At 37.0% G+C, this 25704-nt stretch overlaps 1 protein-coding gene across 6 annotated transcripts; it reads right to left on the bottom strand.

Annotated features, from left to right (window-relative positions):
• Window positions 1–1956: 1956 nt before the first annotated feature.
• Window positions 1957–25702, bottom strand: RNF170 (ring finger protein 170). 6 transcript variants are annotated; one of them, XM_021281663.2, is made up of 8 exons: window positions 25446–25702; window positions 23552–23631; window positions 16590–16733; window positions 11707–11782; window positions 10388–10499; window positions 9326–9399; window positions 7174–7278; window positions 1957–5535 (listed from the first exon to the last, which is right to left on the bottom strand). In XM_021281663.2, exons 3-8 carry the CDS (start codon window positions 16727–16729, stop codon window positions 5266–5268), a joined length of 777 nt encoding a protein of 258 aa, XP_021137338.1. In that variant the 5' UTR covers window positions 16730–16733; window positions 23552–23631; window positions 25446–25702; the 3' UTR covers window positions 1957–5265. The 6 variants fall into 6 exon arrangements, with proteins under 6 accessions (XP_021137338.1, XP_021137339.1, XP_064901718.1 ...); XM_021281664.2 differs by having other exon boundaries at window positions 10388–10496; window positions 16652–16733; window positions 25446–25699; XM_065045646.1 differs by having other exon boundaries at window positions 16652–16733; window positions 25446–25699.
• Window positions 25703–25704: the final 2 nt, after the last annotated feature.

Genomic DNA, 25704 nt, shown 5'->3' on the forward strand with positions numbered 1-25704 from the left:
GGTATCCTGAAATAAGGTGGAGCCATATCATTACATCAGGGATTTTGAGCACTACTATTTAGCAAAACTCCTGGGGAAAGGAAAGGTAAGCTGGTCAGGTCTGCCAGCTGATGCATACAGGTTACATCTGTCAGAAACACCAGCACCAAGGACAGACTGTGTCAGATCAGGACTTCTCTGGTCCCATGTCTGTTAAGGCCCAGACTCGCTGCCTTGAAAGAAGATACCTTTTAATTCATCTGCCCATTCTCCAGGCAGGACTAGCAGTGCAGAAGCCAGTCCCCACAGATATTAGCTTGCCTTCAGAAGCCCCGGACAATATCCTCTGCCAACTCACTTGAGCAAGTTTCTTCTAATCTAAGTCTCATTTGTTGCAATTCAAGATCATTGCTACCTCCCTTCCAATCATACCTAATGCAGAGAAAAGCATCCCCTTTTAAAATATTTGAAGACTCAAGACTTCCTCAGCCCACCCTATAGGCATAATATCAGTCTCTCCAATATCTTGTGGATATATTTTTCTAGAGTTTTCAATGTTCTTGTGCCTTTTATCTAGTATTTGCATAAATAAGAGAGACAAGATATTTAGATGTCCTCATACAGGGTCATACAGTATCAATAACAGTGGATCACACAATGAGGAATTTTCTTTAAGAGGGCCCTTTTTGTTCTACCCAACCCTGCCACACCCTTTAATTTAATCCACTCGACAAAGCAGCCCTAACACTTGACAGGAAAGTACAGTAGAAATACCTGTGGCAGGATCTGAGATTACCTAGGGATGGATGAAATGTATATTCCATGGCTGTTGAAGCGACAAACATATTACATAAGGCAATGTGGTACAGAGCAGGGGCATACAAAAAGACTTACTCCAAGTTCTAGTATAGGAAACTCAACTCTAACCTCCTGCTTGCCTCATTCTGTGCTATTATTTATTTTGTAACTTGGATTGGCTTCTCACTCCCTGAATGAACAGAAGATCTGGTTTACAGAAAGCGCTTCTACTTACAAGAGAGTATAATGATGTGTGGTCCACAAATGAACAGCAGCTGCAGCCCTATCTCTGCCCTAAACAGCTGCAGGTCCCTGAGCTGAGGGAATCATAAATGGAATGAAATTTAGCAGCTTCTTCCCCAGGTCAAAACCCCAGTGCCCAGAACAGGGAAGAAGGCAACCCACTAGGACACTACATCTCAAAGAAACTGGGGTAATGAGATTACTGCTCCGTCTTCTTGAAACAACGTCCACATGGCTTCCAGTATTGATGACCGATGGGCAGTTGCCTGTTTGCTTGGCAGCTGGAAGCAGAAAACCTACCTACTACAACTATACAACAGACCTTCTAAAACAGTCACCTACTCCGGTAGCCTTGGCTGAGGAACTCTGGAGTATTTAGCTGAGCTTACCACAGCAAGCACAGAGGAATCAGATGGAAGGACATGTGTGTACCCATCAAAATTTCAACCTGATTTAATAACTGCTTACTAAATATGTATTTAAATGTTTTTCCATAAACACTGGAACCATGTACCAAAGTCCAGAAGACTTGGCCCAACTTGGCGCTGGACTTCTCAGCTAAGACTTTTTGGACATTCCTTAGCAGAATGGATCATGTTTTCCTGATGCCCAGAGGTCTTCCACAACATGGATTAGGAAAAGCACAGGATTGCAGCACAGGCCAGTCACATCCAGTTCTTCCCTGCCCCAACCCAACATTTGTCTTTCCTGTAAACCTACAGAGACTATTTCCTGTTTCCTTCCATTTACTTCACTTACTGGATTCTCACCCACCTGCTTTGTGCATTTGTTTTCATGGAGGACTGATACTTTAAGATGCAATTAATCATCTGTACTGGAATCAATGAAGACTGCAAAAGAGTTACCACCAGCTTTAGCCCAGGGAATGGAGAATTTTCCTCCCAGAAAGTCAATGAAATAAATCAAGAGAATCTCTTACTTTAATAGCATTTTATTATAATTAAAAGTAACAATAAGTAGGTCTAAATCCTTTTGTCTTAAAAATCTAGTGTAACACACAGGTCATTGCTACAGTTCTATGAAACCTATGGCAAAACTGTATCCCCAAATCACACCGTTCTGCCTCTTCCTCATAGACATCAGTGGTGTGGGACACAAGACAAACAGATGGCTCTGTAAAGCACTTGTCATAATGATGATCATTAGGCCTCAAAATGCTACAAATAATTGTGTAAGAGCTATTAAGTATAACTTTAGTTTTCTCTTTGTTAATATTGCTGGAACAATCAAATATTTCACAGTTTTTGGGGAAGCCAGAAGAACGTTTGCAGAACTATGTTTTTTTCTCTGTATCTCTTATTTGCTGCTAAAGCTTGCCCTTTCCTTCTTTTCCCCCCTTAGGGACACAGATGCCCCATTCCAGGAGACAAAACTGCAGAAAAGTTTGCAGTCACTTTTCACACAGCATCATATAGTTCTTTCACATCCTGAAGATGGTACTCAGCTCTTGCATTTACCTTTAATATTGCTGCCAGAACAACTTGGTAGCACATAGTTCAGGAATCCTACATGCTCACGCATTAATTTCCAGCTTCTTCAGAGCTTTAACATTTAAGTTAAGTGTGAGCTAAGTACCCAAGACAGCTAACTCACAGCTAGTTCAGATTTGCGTAAAGGAGCAGCAGCCAAATGCTGCAGGACAGATATATCTTCACATTACAGGTGCTTAAAAAAAGGTCTGAGCAAGTCATAAATCAGTGGCTTGCAGGACCAAAAAAAATTCCTCTACAAGCAAGCATACATACTGGTGAACAGGAAGGATGGTCCTAATTCTGTCAAGCATTCAATGTATTGAATTTAAGTTTACAATGTTACTGAATATTCAAAAATAAGCAGAAGCCTCTGAGAGAACCCTTTCTGGCTAGCAGAAATGTAGTGGAGGAAGAAACAGAACACAAGCAAACTTTATATAGCTACTCAGATGTGGCTTGTGCATGATTTCAGGTACACAAGAAGGTCTGTTCTTTAGGAACAGATCCCTTAGATGGATATTTTGGCATGAACTTCACAGTAGCATGTGGCATTGGGGAGCTCAATGAAAATAAATCTGTGATAAGCAGCTTCATGTACATCTAGATCCTCTCTAGATATAAAGAGTCATGGGAAAAAGTACAAGCACATTCATAGAATAAACATATGGAGGAGGTACTAGATCAACAGATTCTATGAACAGACTCCAGTTGTTCTACAACAGCAATTCACACTCTTCTCTAAGCAGATCCACAAGCTAAACTCCAGGAGAAAAGAAAAATACCTTTTTTGGAGTTTGCTCTCTACTGGATCTCTTGGGAAAAAAAAAAACCCAAACAAAACCAAAACAATGCTTACAGCAAAACTGCAAAATCCTGTCTTAATTAACATCCTAAACTACTGTCTTTCTTTGTAAATTTAACCAACAGTTAAGGAATATCCCACACTTACTCAATAATACCTTAACTTTTAACTGAGGTAGCCACTAAACCATTACCATACATTAGTGATGCCAACACAAAGGAAAAAGCTCAACTAAGATGCTCAAGAACCAACAGAATTTTTTTTCCAAAAATGTCATTTTCTGTCTTGCTCTCCTCCTTCCCTTCCTTGTTTCACTTCTTGTTTCTCCTCTTGTCCATCAATAACAAACAACGAAAAATTTAGCTTTCCAGTTCATTTGTAAAATATCTTTGGATTTTCAAAAGCAAATTTTCTAATGAAGAATCAGTGAATTTACTTTTAAATGAATGTCATTTAAAACACTGAAGGACAATCTCCTACTACAACCACTGACATGTCAGGTGCCAGCTTTATCATCTCTCTGCACATGCTTAGAAAAGACACCTGCAAGGGCAAAACAGAGAAGTTGTGAAAAGGTCCCTTTCATTGTAAGCCTCATGCCATATATGTAAACACACAAAGAATCACCTGTCTAATCACTGTTGTTCAAGTACTCAGGAAGTTAAAATGAAATGGCAATCATAATTCCTCTGGCTAAAAAGTACGTAGATCTATCATATCCTTGACCTTTCTAGTGGGATTAATTTATTAAAATGAAAATATTTTCAAATTACTTCTATAGTGATGATAGCACATTTTGAACTCAACACTAAAAAAAAAATCGACTTGAAGGTTAATTAATACCCTGGTATTTTTGAAAACATTTCCAGCATTTTTTGTGGTCCCCTATAACAAATTTTTTTCAAGGTAATCAGAACCCACATCCAAATCAACAAACCAAACAATAATAAAACCCCAATGGAAAATCAAATGTCCCAATATCTAAGTTGTTTAACACCTATATTGCAGTATGTACATTCAGGTAAAGTTCTGCAGTGCAAATATCCACTACTGACTTCTCTTCTTCAAACACTGTCTAAACTTCAAGGGTTCTCTCCATTAGCTAAATGTTTTAATGCAACCAAAGGAATGCAAACTCTCACTTCAGACACATTGCATTGACTCAAAGCAGCATAAAAACCCTGCTTCCAAGATACGTACCTACCAAATAAACAAGCATGAAGAGAAAAAACATGCTCCTGTTTAAAAATAGAGCACTAACCAGTCTGGTACTACATAATACTGGTTTCTCTATCTAGATCAGATACTGTGTGTATATTCCCAAATACAAAAATAAAATTGTACGGATTGCATGCAACCATACTGGGTGCAGTTCAAGCAATACTGAGGTGTTCTCCTTGTTTTTGAAAAGCATGTGGACAACAGCAAACTGCAGAATTATAATTGTAACACAGCCCTTGGGTTTCTTCCACAGAGGCACACAATGTTACTTTTATTTTAAAAAACTCTATTGCACAACAGAGACATTAAACAATTTAGCTGTGATAACTGTATTGTGAAGAATTTCTGAATTTCATTATACATGTCTAGATTACCCAAAAGCATTTTTTACTAGAAGTCCTTTACTAAAACTCCTTTTTCACAAACCATGCACAAAAAAGTGTTTTCTGTTTTGATGACATACCATTGTTTATCAGGTGGAAGCAGATGAAGTTTGTTTATTACGCTATAAAACTAACCTCATCTATATGAAGCACATGTAATACACAAACTAAAGCTTCCAGTTAAACATCACCACATACTAACCCTTCATATTTATATAAGATGACCAGCTATGAAATTGTAACTACTGAAACTGTACACAGGTGCCTTGCTATATCATACTTATGTTAGAGTTCTCTTTTTAAACATTCCACAGCCGCCTCTGCATTTGGACCATTTTTGTCTATTTCATCTATTCAGTCGCTGTGTCACTACTTCTCGGTACATGATGGAGATATATATCAGCAAAAGAAAAATGACAAAGAAATCATCTAAGAAACCCAGAATTCCAAAGAGTGCTTCAGGAAGAAAATCCAGAGGTGATGCCAGGTAGAGCAAGGCTCCAAGCAAGCAGAGGAATATTCTGATGCGAAACATCCAGAAGAGGCCCCCAACAGAAAACATCTCCCTGAAAGCATGACGCAATAAAGTGGGCAGATCCATAATTCTCTCCATAATCTATGAAGAAAGAAAGCAAAAGTTAATATTTTGATTTACCAACAGGCCGAAGCTGAATGGGTCTTTCTTTTAGTCTGAAATTTCTATTACTACATTACAGCTTTGGAATCTATTAGTTTATAAGAATTAAAACAAAAAAAGCAAGACAAGACTTCCTGGACTTAGTTTTCCTGGGTAAAATGTCAGATTTAGAGTTTATATGTTTTCAATAAACAGCTAAACTTTGTGATTCTATACCACAAAACATACATTTAACTCACAACAAAATACACTGGCATCTGTTAATATCAAGAAGGAAAAGCTACAGTAAAACAAATGACTGAGACAGTGAGAAACAGCAAACAGGTTAACTGGACTGAAATATGGATCAGAATAGAAGACGACTAGGGACTGCAAGAAAAAAGAATAGGTAAAGTAGAACAGGATGCAGTTCTTCAGAAACACAACACCCCCTCCTCTGGCATAAAACCACTGATTCACACAAGTTTCCAAACAATGGATCAAGCTTCAACTAAACTAAAGAACCTTTAAATGAACCTATCCCTGGTTCCCTTCTATTTTTCTACTATGATTCCGTCATCTTACTGAGGGACTGCTCAGTAGAAAATACTCATGTTTTTCTTGTGATGTGTAGAGAGGGTGAACTTTGCCTTTATATATATATATATATATATATATATACACTGGTTCCATTTCTAGGACAATTTATCTTGTCCTATTAGGGCTTTAATGCAGAATTCTGGCATGACCTCAGACGGGTCATCAGGGACTAGACACAGAGCCCACAGAGAGCTCCACTGGAGCCTGAGAGGTAGTCTCAATTTATTCTGGATCAAAAGCATAACTGAACATGAAAAACAAAACAACACAAAAAAAAACCCCCACAACACCACCATCTCACACCGTTTTGTCTATCTGGACTGTAATTTTTTCTTGCTGATGTTTTGTTATTAAATCCAAATCCAATGAACAGAGGAAGTAGGGAAGTTACTAGTATGCATGTGCATGCATTTCACTTTGCAAATCCGAACATGCACGCAGAAGACAGGCTCACGAGTCTGACTTTCTAAAGCTCTCTTAGCTATTTATATAAAACCAATCCTGTCTTCTTCACTCAGAGAACAGAATAAAGATTGTAATATAATCTAGGAGCAAAAAAAAAAAAAAAAGACGACAGCATATAGCTTGAAATCTGAGGAAAAATGGCACAGAATAAAACTTCAGATACTTCTTATCAATGTAAAGAGATTAATCCAGTGACTATTCTTCCTTGCAGGTCATGTATTTAATTAAGTATTTTTACTGACTAATTATTAATCCTTTCAAAATAATTATTCATAATTTTAAAAGACCTTAACATAGGAATAGGGAGCTCAAGTCTTAGCAGTTCTCACTCACAGCAAAAATGCAGATTTCCATATGTTTCCACAAATTACGAATAAATATTTTCAAGGTCATGATGGGTGTGCCTTAACTATATAAAAGTGAATTTCCTAACGAAAAGTGGTAAAGTCCCTAAGCATCATAAAGAGAAAATCCATACCCCAGCGAAAAACAAAAAAAATCCAACACAACAAACAAACAAACCCAGCCTCCCCTAAAATCAGTGACTTCCATCCAAATTTGTCCAAAACTTACAGATCTGGGCTGTCCTGAGAATCTCCGATTGTAATCGTTGACATCTTGTAATACTTGCGTTGCATCCTGCTGATCTTCTCCAAAGAGCGGTAAAAACAATGTTACCTAGGCACAGCAGGGAGACTTTGTTACATGTGCAACTGTCTTTTAAATGCAGGCATTGTGAACTATAAATGAAAAGTTTAACAGTTAACTTCAGTTAAGTACGTAGAGCAAACTTTTACTTAAAAATTTAGTAGTGAAATAAAACAAAAAGTACTAACATGGATTCTGCTGCTAAGTTTTAATAAATTCATGGCTTACAATTATTTACACAATATTAATTTTAAAAAGATTGTTGAAAAAAAGCATAAGAACCCTCCAAGAGAAGTTTACAGGAAATTTTTCTAAACACGCATTCTTTTTCCTTCTTTAGAATGGCCTTGCATTTCAGCAAACAAGCAACAAAACTCACTTTCATATGGACATTCATACCATGACCAAGGAGAACAAAACAGAAAAATAAATTAACAGAAAAATATATTAATCTTGAGCGCTTTTGTAAGCACAGAGAATTCTGCAATGTTATTGGGTTAACACAGAATCACAAAATGTTAGGGATTGGAAGGGCACTCAAAAATCACCTAGACCAATTCCTCTGCTGGAGAAGGAACACACAGATGAGGTTACACAGGAAGGTGTCCTGGCAGGTTTTGAATGTCTCCAGAGAAGGAGACTCCACACCCCCCTGGGCAGCCTGTTCCAGTGCTCTGTCACCCTCACTGTGAAGAAGTTTCATCTCATATTTAAGTGGAACCTCCTGTGTTCCAGTTTGTACCCATTGCCCCATTGCCAACCCATTGTCATTGGTTGGCACCGAGAAGAGCCTGGCTCCATTCTCCTGACACTAACACAGAGAAACACGTAAGGTCACATTCACATATATTTTATGTTATTTTTCTGTATAGGAGTCTCTGAAAACTTAACACTTGTATTTGGAAGCTATGTCCAGGAATAAGAGACAGATTATCATAGGAAATAGAAAATGCATAGCACTTTAAATTATTACAATCTTCAAAAGCTCCCTCTATACCACTAAATATATATCTTATATCTGTGCAGTAGCCACATCTAGCAAATGACAGCATGAGAAGATAATCTATATTCAATTCCTAGCACTGCCACAAACCTTCTGTACAACTCGTTTATGCACACATACTTCCATCCCCCATTTGTAAATCAGACCTCACTTTTCTTACTTTACAGGGTGAGAATAAATGCATAATAATGCAAGCATCTTCCTCATCTTTATTTTTTGAGTCTTCCTCCTCACTGACTGCTCTCTAAAGCTACTCGTTCTTCCCCTAGTCATAACAGCTTGTCTTTCCTTCCTCTGTGTTCTTAGTCTTTTGTCCTGCATGATACACGCAATCAAAGCAGGATATAATGTACGGGCCAGAGCATGAAGTATGTTATATTATTCGTCAGAAGTTACCAGCTCTGTAGTTTGTGCATTGTTAAAATGAAAATGTTCTTTTGTTCAAACATACACTATAAGACTCAGAGATCTTAAGTGTTAATGAGTTGCAGGGACATATTTCAAATTGACAATGTAAGTAAGTTGCGTAGGAAGTAAGTTAATACTTGCTCTACAAAGCTCATGCATACAAACTAAAAATAGGGACAAAAAAAGAAATTGACATAGTTTTTCTGGCAGGGAGAGAAGGAAGGGAGAGGGTATGTCTCAGAAATGAGTAGTATACTGCCTACTGGCAGCCTTCCACAACAGCCAGGACCTTCGGATGCCAGTTCTGTTAAAGAAGTTATAATATATAACATCCTGAACAGCAAGCATAGAAGAACAATTATTAGGATCTTAGGATTTTCTGCTTTTATATACATTTACATTTTACAGGAAAATGGCTAAGTTACCAGTGCTGTTCACTTAAATTTCAGTTGCAGGAGCAATCTGTATTTTTTAGAGCCATTTGGCAAAGCAAAAAGTTCAAAGAAATGTAATGTCTGCCATCTATGCTTCACATATCCATATTCTTTCAGCTTCTCAGACTTTCTTTTCTGTCAGTCTCACTATTGCAGTTTACATGTATGTGCTTTTTCGGTCAGCTATACTAGATAGCCAAACTATCAGGTCCATGATTACTTGAAATATTACCGTTTGTCTGCAGATTGGACAACGGATGGCACCAAGCCATGAGCCATACCTCCAGTAGGCAATAATGCAGGAACCTGATGAAGGTAAGTTACAGACTGAAATAATATGTTACACGCCAAGGAAAACAACAGAAGGGTATAAGCAGCTACGTTAAATCTATATTTTCTGGTGTAATTTTGTATACAGAATTCACTGAAGATACCAAGAACCAATGTGTTCAAATTCAATGCTATTAACTGAATAATTAAAGTAGTATTTCTGGAAAAGACAGAAAATGTCTTAATCATTAACTGAAGAAGCAAATAATTAAAAATTTTACCAGTTTAAAGTTTAGAAGTCACAAAAATATTGAGAAGTAAAATTTATACTAAAAACCTGGCTTTATTATCAGAGTTTCCACAGGTGAAAGAATATATAAAAATCTGCATACTTTAATTCCTTTCCAAATTTATAAACTTTTTCATTTGAATGACTAATATATAGCATACACTATACACTCAGTAAAACTAGATGAATGCAGTGAAAGAATACTACTGGAAACCTGAAGGAAAGGAAGTGAAATGCTACACAGGATATTTATACGTAAATTTGAATAATTAAAGCAAAAAAAACATTTCAAGCATTGTGAACTTAGTCTTAATTCTCCAGGACATCCAAGAAAACAAAAAAAAATCCACACCATTCTGAGATAAAGATAATACCAAGAATATTTTTTTTTTACTCTTTCTAAACCAGTTTTCTTAAATGGTAAATTTCCAAGTGTTTTTTCAGCCTCTTCAGTTTTTTTTACTAGCTGGAAATAAATTATGCTCTCTCTCCTCAACATTTTTGAATTAACTGTAGTTTCAATCCTGATAACACAGAAAAAAATATGGCACACTCTCAAAGTTACTGTTTATTCACAAATGTATTTTCTCAACAGTTTATATAAATTCTGATACAGACTAGAAGATAAGCAGTTACAACCAAACAAAGCTTTGCGTAAGGGAGACCATACTAGTGCCAAAAATTTCTATTTCTATTCTGGTTTTATCTTTGAGGCTTGGGATTTTCCTTGCTTACCACAGAAAAGATGTCCACAGTTTGTTTCTATAGGGAATGTAGCCTGTTGCAAACAGACTGGACAAGACATATCTGTATAGAAGCGATGTCTATCACCAGCAGAAGCATCCTGCTGGAACAGATGAGAAATGTGAAGTATTAGAGATACTATTATTAGATAAGTCTACTGAGCTTAAAAAATAATAATCAATCCAGTGTTCATTTACTTTAAGTCAAAGAGTCAGATGCTAAGCTATGAGAAATGAAAGAGAAATATATTTGAATTCAAAAATCAAAGATACTTAAATGCAAGAACTGGTTCACTAAACAAGTCCTTCTTGTGACAAGCCCATTATTTTCCCTCCACCTGTTACATAAGTATGCGTTTCAATCCAGTCAAAGACTGCAAAGAATGAACCTCCTTGGTCCTTCACATTAAGTTAGGTTAGACATGCTTAAGTATGACTAACAGCTCAGATCTACACTGTTACTTCATTATTCTAAGTAGCTCTGTGTACAGCCAGAGCTGCACTGCTTACCAGTTGCAGTATTTAGTGTTCCCAAGCCCAAGCATAAACATCAGCTTGTGTATGTCACTGCCATGAAATGTTTTTTCTCCCCATTTTGCTGTATTTGTCTTCCACATAAATATGCACTGTAGTTAAAAAATCTGTAATTATTTCAAGAAGTATTACAATGAAAGATTTTCCTCGATACTCTCCAAAAGTATGGCTTTTCACTTAAGGGCTGGGACTCAGCAATTTCCAGTAACCTAGCCTAGAGTCTCCCATCTTCTGCCCTACATGTCAGAACTGGATGCAATCATAGAACCACAGAATGATTTGGGTTGGAAGGACCTTTAAAGATGATGTAGTTTGACTCTTCTGCCATAGGCAAGTGACATCTGTCACTAGATCAGGTTGTTCAATCTTTATTGCCTGGCTCTCCTTGCTGTGCCATTGTTCTGCTACACAGAGTTTATCAGTCTAAACATCTAATCCCTGTCCTGTGGCAACAGGCTGTACACTAGATCTCTTTTCCTTTACCACTAACTTCCCAGGAATATTGCAGGAAGCATACAACATAATCTAACATACTCCACCTTGTGGTAAAAAAGCTTCTTTAAAAAAAGAACTGACCAGCTATTAATATATAATTTAAATTACTGAATTTATCCATAAAAAAGCTTATGTTATCTCATTATTTGATAAATTTCAAGGATGCCTCTGTACAGTAAGTAAGCTTCCATAACTTTGAAGACCAGCTTCTTCCAGAACCTCAGAGGAATCTACACCACCCCAAAACAGGTAGTTGAATGATGCCAACACTTGGCACAGCACCTGTTCAGTTTGAAGCTGCTGACGAAGAGCTCGCACTAGCTCTTGATTTTCTGGGTGTATGTTCTGATGTTCATTTCTGTGAAAGGAAATATAAGCAATAAGAAAAACTGAACACCATGGCCCAACACAGAAAAACATCTGATTGCAAAAATATAAATTTGAACAAAGAGCAAAAAATCATTCTTTCCTGCTATAAAGGATTTTAAAGAAAGTACAAAAATGATTAAGGAAACAGGACTTATTCTAGATCCTAAAGTTACTCTGGTCATTTAAAGCTGTACAGCAGCAAGATTTTTCAGAGAGGCTCCATTATCAATCATTAAATCATGCTAGAACTAGATTTTAATCTGAAACAAAATTAAGCCATTAACCTGCAAAAAATCAAGTTGCTTAAAAGCTTTTATATTCATCTTGTAGAAATAGTTTTAATTTTTGTCTCCACTGCTAGTTTTTGTGTTGTTGGTCTATTTGTATTTTTTTTTTTGCTCCACACCTGAATTATAGAGTTGAGAAACTCTAATTATTTCAACTTTATCTGCTATGTTAAACATTAAGACGTAACATTTACATAAGAAGGAGTAGGGAAACTCCCTAGATTTCAAATGTTGAATTTATGTCACTATGAGCAGACTGGATATAAAAATAAATCATTATTTTAAAATCACTTTTAAAAAAGGAAAACTTTATGAGGAAGAAAATTACATGTTAGAGATGCCAAGGGGAATCATGGGGAAGGGACTCATTGAAGAATAGAGGCTGGATACATTACAAGTTTGAAATTCAAAAGCACAATGGGAACTGAACTGGAATGAAAAATGATGCTGACAAAATTAAAAGGTGTCGAGTTACCATAAATATTATATCATAATCAAAACTGTTAATTTTTAAGCTTTATTTATTCACATGGATTTCACTGGTGATATATTCTGCTCAGCACTGTTGAGGTCTCAGCTGCATGCCGTTTTTCATTCTGGGCTAAATGCATAAAAACACATAGAGAAGTTGGAGGAAGTTCAGAAGATAATATGAACTACTGCCCACATTTTTTAAACATTAGAGAGCATGAAGAAATGTCAGTTCATACAGAACTCATGGAGACAAAAGAAAATGGGGTAAGGCTTTCATTCTATAAATACAAGCAAATATTTCGCACAGTTATCTAAGGTTGGTGGAAAAGCATTTCTATCTGCTAAGTGTATAAAATCAGAAAAGGTTACTTCAAGGTACTGCAATCTATCTTTGACCAAAAATTGAATCAAAATGCAGGTTGCACTGCTTCCACAGATCTAGGCAAGCTGATCCTCTGTCAGTGCTGATGGCTGGACTGGCTGAATTTTTAGGACATTTTCTGGTTGCAGTTCTATTTAAATAATTTCCTCAATGGCTCTAGGAGTTCTGCAACATTTTCCTTCATGTGGGCAATCACAGTACTACATTACTGCTATCTTTAATATTTTGTCACCTTCACTCGTTCTTCAAAGAGAAACAGACAAAACCCCTACTTTTCACACTAAAAATTACATGGTTATCTGTAAAAAGTAAATCTATTTAACACTAATGTGGGTGACACCTATTAAAGTTATGTGATGGAAAGCTTACATCATAAAACCTTCTTATATTAAAAACCTTCTTGCCCACCCTGGGTCTCTATGAGTCAGATTTTGTGGATGTTGTCTGTCATACATGTTACACATACAATTTTCCTGTTTAGATGCTACAAACAGGCATACTTTGCACCTCCACTTTGCCAGAACTTTTAAATATATTGAAATTCAATTCAAATAAAAAACAAGTGGAAGGATTATAAACAAGTTTATACTGATTTCTTCACAAACACCTAATTGCAAATTTGCTAATAAAGTATTATCCAGTGAAAAGCTATACTATGCAAAGAAGAACCTTAAGTCCTCAAACTTAAAAGGTAGATATGGTAAAGTTACCTGGGCAATATTTGCATATCGTCCTTGTGCAAATACTTCATTTATGCCTTTACTCTGGTATCCCATGCTATGTTGAATACATGAGAGCATTTGTAGAGGTACAGTATGTATAACATCTGCCACTTGTGCATAAGATGCTGAGGTAGTAGAATAGTGCACAATGTCCAGGAGGCAACAAGCACAGCTCAAGACATATGCAATTCATAACTTCTGTCATGTAAATTAATGTGAGAAAATAAAGGAAAAAAATGAAGAACAATATGGTCCTATGCAATTAAAGACATTATCAAACAAAAACCATAAATAAATAAAGTTAGATGCAGAATGTTTTAATTTCCCCATTTCTGAGCGTTAGTACTCTGTAAGTTGAGGGAAAAAAATTCCATGACGTGGAAAGATTGTACTATGTATCACAAAGGGCCCCATCAAACTATCATTACCAGACGAAGAAAGGCTGCCTTCTCGTTCAGTATGCAGCCTCACACAGGGAAAGTGAGTGGCAGTACTCATGGGAACTGGTTCATCACTGTGCAATGATAGCCATTGTTAATTTCCAAGGATTAAAGCCCCACTTCTGCTGAAATACTGAGTTGATCCTATAATCAAACCATATGATGGGATAGAAAAATGAGAGAAAAAGATCTGAACCTGCAGATTCTTAAATATGAGTCAGGTAAGTAGTCTGGGACAAGTAGGGAATCTCTGATACAAAATGCTGGAGGGTTAGGCTCTCACTGATTTGTTGGATAAATTAAATTTTCACAGTCTTGTTTGTAATGTGACAACCTACTCACAAGTTTAAAAGATGATGGAAAAAATCTGGCTGTATTTTATTAAAATTTATAGCTCAAATACATACAGGCTTCGCAGAAGTATCTTATAGTAACTGAACTAGATACCTGCAACTTGGTACATATGTTAATTACTAGTAATAAGTTTCTCCACCAAAAGTAAAGAGACCTTCAGCTCATGTCCTGATGTGACGTTTCATTGAGTTCTTCCTACCAGAAACAGGTAAAACAACCGTATCCCTTAACAGTTCTTTCCATATTCCACTTCTGCCCCCTGAAATCTACTGCAAAAGATACTCCATGCTGCCTACTTTCCCTTTTTATTCAGTTCCTGCAACCTTATTCATTACTCTCAGCTTTCTTTCATGTATTTTTACCCAGGACCTGTTCCTACCCAAGTTAAGTACTTCAGATGTTGCACAGAGTATAGGTGACAAATAGACTGGGGTAAAGGACATAGTATAAGGAACACACAGATCACTGTATTGCCTAAGATAACTAGAGAAGAAAATACTCCTTTTCTACTCTGTTCTCTCTTCAGTGCTAAATAAATAAAAATTACTACAATTTTTGTACTGTACAAATTTTCTACCGTACTATGCATATTTTGATGGAGACACTACAAAGGAAGTAGAGGAAAAATGCTGCTGAATACAGACAATTTCAAAAGGTACCAGAAGACACAGCAGAGACCTAAGAGGATGCTGATTGGACTTTCAGTAGTCAGTCATGAAATGCAGAGGTAAACAAGCTTCAAGACTTCCAAAGTATGGAAGCTCTGTGTCTGAGTTTGTTTGCTCCTCCAGAAAATAAACCATCAGGGCCTGTAACAGGAACCACTGAAACTTTTTACTTAGCTCATGACACTGCAGAAGTCACTAGTAACTAGCCCTTTTCTCTCTCCCCAAGTAACCCTTCAAAATCAATGTATTATTGCCCTGAACTCCAATCCTGAGTGAACTCCCACTACTCTTGTACACTGCTGATCCTTGTTCCACACATGTTGCTCTCATGTTGCTACCTTACTTTCTTTTATAAAGTTCAAAAACAAAATGTTTACTTTTAAACTAAACACTTAAAATCCAAGTCACAAATGCTAAAAATGTCAGTATAAGGGGTAGATAAAGCATGAGAGAGCAGACGGAAAAGAGGCACTCCTGAAGCCATCAAAATATCTGAAACTGCCTTGGAAAGAAAAGCAAGGTGAAGTGCATACACTTCTCTTAGATTCCTTTGCTGTCTCCTGGTCCTGAAGAGCAGCACTTCCTCGCAGCCCAGCCAAGCTTTCCCACTTCTGGATTCTTTTGTAGCTTGCTCTCAAATACATCCTACCCTGCTGATACTTTCCATACAGACAGATCCTCCTCAGTTCCTCAGTAAATTCCATAATGCCAATGCATCACTAAAACTGAGTTATCTTAGTGGTCAAACTTAGTCTGTGTTCAGCAGTCTACAGACTTCCGTAAAAGAAAAAAAAAGCATCAATCTGAAGCTCAGACTTATTTTCCCAAAACACAAAGGCCAAGATATTAGTTAGGTTGCAACAAAAAACTCTGAAATGAAAAATAAGCTTTAATTACTTAAACATTAGAGTTACTGAATTCTGAACTTAACATTTTGCTTTATGGAAAGCAGCACAAGAAAGTCCATTATTTTCCAGCATATTAATTTCTAAACAAAGCAGTCGATTTATTGAGGTTTGTGGGTTGTGGGGTTTTTTGTTTGTTCTTTTTTTAAAGGAGTGGAAGGAGACTGAAACTAGAACACATGTTTGAAGATTATATCCAACCTTAATTGTGGAGTCATTATTGACAAATTTGTACTTTGTAACCAAATATGACACACCAGCCATCTAGCTTGTGAATTCAGCCATTTTCAGTGTTAAGGAATGATGAACATCATTCAGCTTGATTGTCTGAAGATAAGGAAGAGTTAAACTTCACTTTTGAGAAATGCATAATTTCTTTTTAACTGTGAATTAAATTATGAAACTCTGCCAAGCAACTAGTTAAACAGAGTAAGTGATAAAACAATAAATTCCTTAATGTCACAAAAGCACAGTTGTTCTCTATACCAATGCAAAAAACTGTTGAGGAAGTTAGAATTTTAAAGACGCAGATATGTAGATTAATTCCTGTCAACATATTCTCACCTTAAAATCGTATATACCAGAGCAGCAATGAAAGTGAAACTGAGCACAACTGCCACCAGTACCTGGTCACTTATTCCTTCTATAACTGAATCATTATCTAGCTTCAGACTCTGAACTTCTGCTTGGTGACTGGCCATCATAGCTCTAAAATGTAAAAAGAAATATATACACATACATACATATATGTATGTTAAAACATACACGCGCATACATACATTATAAACATAGTTACAAGTAATATGCATACACATCTATTCATACACACAAATTCCTGAAGCAACACACCAGTCACTGCTTGGGCAAAAAAAAATGGTAAATAAGAGGGAACAGATGCATTTTTAAGAAACATCCAGCTTGCTGCAGAGGGCTGCAAAACATCTGTGTTGCACAGCAGCATGACTGTTGCAGTCTAAAGAGTTTTTTAAAAGACATCAGTCAGATAATTTATTTGTGAATCTTTACCAGATAACTTGCCTAGGAATAGGTCATCGCTGAATTAGACAAATTCTAAGGACAGTTCATTCATTAAAAGTTAAATGACTCTGCATTACCAAGAATTTTAATTATTACACAACACATCATTGCTGCTGGGCTGAGAAAACATAGATTTTAGAAACCTGATTTTCACCATTTAAATGAAGAAACAATGACATTTAGAGTTTAGCTCTTTTTAGAGTGTTAAATGCCCATATGGATACACAAGAATGACCCAATGTGCTTTGTATTTTGTGTTTTCCGTGCGTTACCATCACTCAGCCGAAAATGGGAAAAACTTGAAAGAAAAAGAATACTATCAGGCTTCCCTCATTAGATTCATTTGTTTTACACTCATTGCACGCATGCAACAATCAGAATTGCTGGCCAATGTTAACATTTATTACCCTACAGCAATAACCTACAGCTGGAGAAAAGCAAAATATACCAGTTTCCAAGACACTGCTAAATCACTCCTGTTGCTACCAAGAAGTGAAATGAACTACAGTTGCAACTATTATGAAACCAGGAGAGTGAAGCTAACTCTGACAAATGACCAAAAAAGTCAAGTTGAAGATGTGTCTACACACAAAGTATTTTTCATACAGAGCTGACATAAAATCTCAGCATCAGTTTGAGGTAAGACGGCGATCATTCACTTTATTTCCTAGTCCAGTGTGTGTGCCTTAAGCTTGCAAGCTCTCAGCGTTTCTCTCTACTTCACAGCTCATGCGTAACTTTTTAATTTGAACCTTACTATCTAGCAAATATCACCAGACACTGCCTGGCCTTGAATTAATTGAAAAACTGAAATGGGATACATCTCATCTGGATTTTAGTGCATATCTGAAATAACTACCCTGCCAAGATTTCAACATTACATAATAGTGTCACCTCTTCCATAAGACAGCTACTCCAACCCTGCAGATCTTTTCTCGTATAACTTGTTGAGCTTTTACCAAGCTTCCCCACATTTGTGGGAGCCCCCCTCTGTACCAGTAATGCAAGAGAAGTTGGTATATTCTAACATTATCGTGAAAAAGGAAAAGTGGTATAATTAAGTACCATGAGAGCAGAGAAAGCTCATGGAGAATGAAGGGTAGATTCCTTTGTTCTTGAATTTTTGTGCTTCCACCAGGAAAAACAAAACGAAATAATGAAACATATGTGAAGTGAAACAATACATTAATTTATCCTAAGCATCCAACCTGAATTGAGACTATTATTTCTGTAACTATAGTAACAATTTTTGCTAATTACAGTTTTCCACAAGCAACCATGCCATAGTCTAGCTACTGAAATGTGAATTAATATTCGGAAAGCGTAACTTTTCCCAAATGTGGAACACCAGTGACTCTTCAAGATCTATGTTCAGAGTATGTTGATATTGACACAGGTTTCATATATGCTAATGGATAAAAGACCAGATCTTCGTGGAAAGGTCTTAAGTAGAAACAAAAGCCTACACAAGGAGTCACAGCATTTCTCTGTGTAGCTAGCTACATGATTATATTGCTATAGTTAAAGCCATGAGGCTAAGGTGTTGTTCAAGTCTTCTGTTCCTTGGTGCTGAGGATCTGGACAGATAGGTGTGCTGTGATGTCACTCCAGCTCAACATTCTCAACCTGTATACTTTATTTCTTTGCAAATCTAATCCTGACAAAGCTTCTCTCTCTTATAACACATCATTCTAAGACACTAATTTTCCACAACTGTGTCTTGATCAGTATGCTTATATCTTCAACTCCTATGTTTTCTCTCCTTATGTACCATCATTAGTCCACTAATTTTATTTTTACTGTGCCACACTGTCATTTCTGGGTTGACCAGTCAGTACAAAACCAGAAGTAAACAGCAAAGAACTGCTATGTGGTGATTTCTGCATTGTCCTGCATCAGCTGGTAGAATAGATCAACGTGGTAATAATAGCTACATTCACCACGTTTTACATGCTTTTTTTTTCCTGAAATACACACTGACAGAGACATACAGATGCTTTAATTCCACCTTTGAGAGGCAAATGTTTCTCACACTGCCACCTGAAAGGCTTCCTATGTCACTGCTTCCTCGGTGCACTCTGAAACTAACACACTAATTGTCAGTATCACACAAAGTTAACTCAGTTTCCCTGAACAGCCTTCAAGATATCCACTGTAGAGCTCTCTTCCTCTCTGCCTGTTCCTTACAACACTACTTTTAATCCTTATCTGTCATAAACAGCTCCTGCTACATTTGCTTGCCTGAATTTCCACTCATGTACTCTTCCTGAAATACTGAACTGTGGTGCCAAGGTTAGCAGCAGAATATGAAAAATCAATACAGAGATCCTCATCCTCTCTTCCTTCCTGCACATAATACCAGTTGCTTGTATCTACTCCTTCACTTACCACATACGACTTTCTCATTAACCATTTTCACACAAACATAGTGTCCAAGAGAAATTCCTGTATAGTCTTTCTACTACATAAAATGTCATTATCTCAAACATGTTTTCTTCACTTACATATCAATATTGCCAAGATGTAGAAAGAGGGGAGAAGAATCTCTTCCTCAGTGTCTCTCCCAGCTGCTTCTATTACTAAATTATAGGGAAGATGGTCTACTGATGCTTAAGGCTCATGTTCATATTTTAACTTGCTTGCTGCTTCTAGACAGACAAAAAGTGCTAAGCATATCACCCTTATTACTTCTAGCACTTTTTCTGAGGGCTGACATGAAATGCACAGACTAGGAACTATAAATAGAAGGGTTTCACTTCAAAAGATCCATACATAATTTCTCAGAATAGTCATTTAAGCCTCAGTAAAGAAAGTAACAATCTCCTCCTACTACTCATCTTTGGGTTAGCATGTAAAAAAAGCAATGGCTATAAAAACATTGCTAAAATACACTATTTGAAAAGTTTCTGACTGAAGGAAGAAGGAATTTTCTGATCTCAAGTCTGTTTTGAACATTTTCAAACAAAATATCTAGAGCTGCAAACTTGCAGTTCATGTTCCTTCAGGTGCAACCATAACAGCCAATGAACACACCTGCAGTGGTGTGAATGTATAACAGACTAGCTAATGGACTTCAAAGAGCTGCTCAGGAATCTTGCCACACAATGCATGTATTTAGCAGTGGTGCTCTTTCAGTTCGTACGATTAATAAGTAGGCTACAGGAGACTTAATTCTTTATGAGGTTATGAAGATTCTTCAGTCTTCAGAGACAACCAGCATTGGCAAGGACTCAAGGTATGTCAGAGAAGACTTCTAGAAGCAGGCTTTATCACAGACAACTAATCTTTCTTAAAATAATAACCAGTAATAATATGAAACAATTTAATAGCAACTTGATGTGGTTTGTACTAAATTCAACATTTTTATGTTGATCAATTGCATTTGGTTATGCAAAAATAACAGTATTTCATCAACCTTTTCATCACATAATTCTTTCCGGATCAACATTCTAGACCACAGGCTTCTCAGACACTGAATTCTTTCTTGTCTGCAGATTTATGCCATTTTTTTCCCTATTATAATTACAAATAAAGTTTGAAATTTTTTAATGCTGTATCACTATTATTTTATGCAATAAATTACTTCCTGTCTACACTAGCTCTCTGAGAAAAGTACCAAATTAATAGAACCATGTCAGGAAAAAAAAGGTAGTAATTGAAAATAGATTAAATTTTGATAATTGATATTTCATTATACTTGGGATTTTTCCCTTTTTTCACCATTTAACAAGGATAGCTATCTTCAATGATAGCATAACCCCATCCTGTGTCTCAATTAGGGGATGAAAACAAAACCACAACTAACAATACTCACATAAAAACTGGAATTCACACAATCAATTTCAGAATGTTAGAAGTATCAGCTGCAAAGCTTAAAAATCTGACAAAAAATTGGGGCCTTTTTCCTGCATTAAATGCAACAACAGAAGAGCCCCAAACTTAATTTGCAGTTCCACTTCCATCTCATTTTCAAACTACTGGCACTTGCTTGAAAATAAACAATTCAATCGTCCAGTGAGGAGAAAAAAAGACAAGGAGTTACTGCTCTGTTCCATTTGGACTAAGTTACAGATGGACTTTGCAGCATAGTACTTAGCCTGGGATCAAGTTTATCTGCATTAGGGTTCTTGATGGCTACAGAACGTAAACAACCTCAGACTGAGCTGAACACAAAATGCTTGGAAATGTAAGGGAATGGAATTTATAATTTGTAAAATCACTGGATTTTTTTGTAAAAAACATCACAGACTAACCCTCTGAACACAAAATCACCTTGCTTATTCTCAGTTCTTCTGCAAGTGATCACTGACAGAAAGCAATACTAATTTACTTACATTTCAAATAAGAATTGCAGGCCTTAAAAATTACATTTTCCCCTCTATGGTTAAGTAGGAACAATGCATGCAGTTTTATGCAAAAAAAAAAGTAGAACCACAATGAGCAATACTGCAATTGCATAGTATTTTATTCATGGGAACTCATACAGATCCACATTGATATGTGAGGGCATGAGGACATATAATAGTGTGAATGTATTATTTCTTAATTTTTCAGATTTAAAAACTATTATGAAGACTTTCAATGTTTGACATATAGCACAGCTAGAACAATACCCCATGCCATGATTCGTAAAGAAATTAAAAACATTATACATTTGCCACGATACGTTGAACACTTGTTGCCAGCTATCCAAAGTTATAATATCCCCATAGCTTCCTGAAGGATTCAAACTTTCCTAAGTTTATTGGGGAAGTACCGTATGCTAATATACTCTCAAAAATAGATTTTTTAGGTCCCAAAGGAATACACAAGCATAGTGAAAAAGTAGTAAGGGGCTCTTGCTTACATCTGAGAAGTAACAATTAGATTATGCACAAGTAATACTGCTGTGAGATACAAATTAGCAACCAAGAGCAACATTTTATTTAGTTTGAAGAGCATGGTACAATTTTCTCAACATCTGAAAGACAAGTTGGATAACAATGAATCTTTTCAGGGGTTGGCCAGGAGTGCACTGGATGAGAACAATAGGATTGGGTTTTTTTAATTATTTCCCTCAATGCCTGAAAAATTTATAAAATTAAGATGGTGGTGGTGGGCCAGGGTGCAAGTCAGAACCTGTATAACATCTTGTCTATTCTCTTTTTTTAGCAGAAGCATTACTCCGCTCCTTAAAAATGCTGCTTACTTTGTAGAGATGGTGCATTTTCCAGGTTATCTAACTCTTTCCAGCTAGTAAAATACTGAGTAACTTTTTTTTTTTTTTCCCTAAGACTAAAAAGACTAACTCCTTGAGATTTTCTTCCATGGCAAAAAGAACAACAAAGTTTCATTTGTATCAACAGGTTTCTATTAGGATTGACAGATTTTGGATAATTTAAATCAACTTTTAAGAACTTAAACATAGTTAAACGTTTGCCCTGGAACCCACCCTCTGCATGCATGTTAGCTTATACTGAAATATCTAAAGCATAAATTTAGTGCTTCTCTTTCATTTAAGAGAAACCAGACATAAGTTCCCAAAATAAGGACAAATTCTTAGCTGTGAGGCAATACTTGAGACCTCTCTTTTAAGTTGTCCAATTACATTCTACTTCAGGGTAGCAGCCAGTCATGGCCACTGTCTGTGGTCAAGAATGGGACTTCATGAACAGATTTGACCTGGCAAACTGGATCCTACAGTTATTTTTACTCCCCTTCATGAAGACTTCAAAGGTATGCCTAGACTGCATTCAGAAAGCATTAACAACAGCAGGCATTAAGCATGCCTGATGAACAGTCAACATATAAATACCACTGAAGTCTCTGGCATGAGTTTACTAGCCTAAATCCTGAGATGATACATTCTACTTAGGTACTTTCATGTACTAAAGTTGGACTTCGAAATAGTGGTGTAGACATACATAACATTATAAAACAGAAATAAGGCAAATGACAGATGGTATACTCAGAAAAATGGTTTTGAGGAAACAGGACTAATTGGCTTTCAATCTTCATGAGCATAGCCTTATTTGAATCAAGCATCCACAATAATTTCTAGTATTAAGTATCTCCATATATTTTAAAAATCAAGTGCAGACCACCTAAAAGGCACATTACAAAGAGAAAATAAAATTATATATATATATATATATAGCAACATAAAAATTATACATATTAACCATATACATTCAGTGAGAAGGTTACAATACTAATTTGGGAATATCTTACTAGGATTTCACACAGTCTGTTAACGCAGCATTATCATGAGTTAGCCGCAACTTTGGAATCACAAATTAGCTCAGCTGGTAGAGCAAAATTATAGCCAAACTCAGCAGTATCATATTTGTTTCTCTCTTCACCATAAACCGTCTTTACTTTCAGGAGTATGTGTACTACATTTATATGCACACACAGTCTTTGCAAAAGAGAAAGGAAAAAGCCCAAATTGTCTTGGAAAAATAAGGGAGAGGGCAATTTCAGCAAGCAAATAATTTTGTTCGATATACCTTAAGAATCGACCAACTGAGGCACTTGTCTGGCAAAGCAGGTCTCTGCAAGATCAGTAGTCTCTGAGGCACATTTTTTCCTAAAGAGGAAAAAAAATTAGTAGGTATTTTACTTGTGCTGGTGGAATCATGCTTTGCAAATTAAAAGTACTACAGATGCAAACTCCAGATGCAATTCTGTGAGGGAAAGTAATCCCAAGTTAAGACACTACTGGGAAAAAAAAAAAAGCCTCCAATTATTTTACTCATGAACCTGAAACTATATTGACGGCTTGAAGCAAAAAGACAACTTCAAGAGTCTATATAGCATTACTATTTGGATCTCTTTCTGGATGATGCATGACCTATGTAAAACAATGCCCATTATGTTTTCCACTGTTTTATTGAGGCTAAAACATACTGAAAGGTATAGAATTCTAAAGAAACCCAAAGGGTAGAACTGAATTCATATGCAGTTCGGAGCGTGAGAAAGAGCCTGCCAATGCTTTCAGTTCAGATATCTGACTGATCAGTAAATAATGTCAATAATGTTTACTCAGATATTGTAATACTTCAGCTAAGAATGAAAAGACTTTAAAGATAAAATTGCCCAAGAATTTATTGTAGAAAGCAATGTTTCTGTACACAATTTCACATTTAAAATAGACATCAAGACAAAAAGCATTACTGTATTTGTTTGCACCAATGAAATACAAAACATAAGCTACAGGTCATAACAGGCAAAGCAGAGTAGGAAAGTTACATAAATGAAGACGTAAAAGCAAACCTTAAATGCTGAAATTCACCTGTGAAAGCATTGTTTGCCAAAAGTACCAAGCACATAACTTAAAGTACACATTAAAAGCTGGAATGGAAATTTATATTTCCACAGCATACATAGATTTTTTTTAAGACTTACAAACATATTCCTAGACAGGAAATCTACCTTTAAACAAAAATAGATTGAATTAATAGCTTAAAAATGAAAACAGTGGGCTATACAATGAGATCAGTGAGAAGGTACTTTACTGGGAAACTTGAGAGTTTTCATAGCTTTTACAATACACTTTTATTCAAAACAGGTTAACATAAAAGAACACCCACGAGTTTGCACATGCTACTAACTTACTTAATTGAAGAACTGTGAGAAAACGGGAACAAAGTGACAGTTACTAGATCTGCAACCCTTCCTTTCTTGGTTGTTTATCCAATTCTCAGTTGTTACTAGAGTACTGCCCTTGTTATTCCATGTTGTTGCAAGTGAGGCCAGTTGCTAACTGATAGGAAACCGTACAGCTTATCATGATGTGTGACATTCTCACTGCAAACTTTGCAGGGGCAAAAATTCAACTGTCTATTTACAAGAAGTTGCTTAAACTCTGCAGGCATTGCTTTTGTAGTCTGATGGAGAGCTACTCTGGCTAGGGGAGTAAGGACACAGAACCACTCTGGCCATCAAACACACTCAACTTTGAGATTAAAAATTAACTGAATTACCTGCAGCTAATGCTAAGTAAGTAACTTTTATTTTACCTTAATTATTTTTTACTACAGCTGAATTTTGCTTAGATTAAGTTAATGTCATTTTCTACTCAAAAAAGATGAAAACCTCGTATAGAGGCTTCTCCTTCCACAAGACAAGCCATGTAATACACCAGCAAGAGAATGCCTGTGTGTGCAGCATCCTCACAAGCCCACACTCCCGAATCCAGCGCCAGCCGGGGCTTGGGGTGCTGCTGCAGGTCGCTGCGGGTCCCTCCCGGCCCCGCCAGAGACCCTCCCGTTCAGCTCCCATCCGCCACCAGCCCGCGCGGCGACAGCCAAGGGCACACGCAGCCAGGTGAAGTGGGACAGGCCCCTAGGGCGCCCAGCGGTGCACTAGGGCCTCCGCGGCCTGCAGTGGATCACGCCTCACCTCGCCACAACGCCAGCCCCCGCTCGCTGCCGCCTCTGGCAACAGGTCTAAAGACCGCCACGCCGGATCAGACCACACCAGGTCAGACCGGAAGAGGCACCAGCGATGGAACGGACGCCCACGATGCCGCTCGCGCCTTCCGCTAGTTACAACGGGCCGAGAGGGAGAAGCTCCCCCGCTGGGCGGGGCTGGGCTGGGCTGGGCCGGACGAAGCCCCCGCCCCTTCCCCTCAGCGGGGCGGGGCGGGGCGCAGCTCCAC

This window comes from Columba livia, chromosome Z (genome assembly GCF_036013475.1).
Source record: "Columba livia isolate bColLiv1 breed racing homer chromosome Z, bColLiv1.pat.W.v2, whole genome shotgun sequence".
Classification (NCBI taxonomy): domain Eukaryota; kingdom Metazoa; phylum Chordata; class Aves; order Columbiformes; family Columbidae; genus Columba; species Columba livia.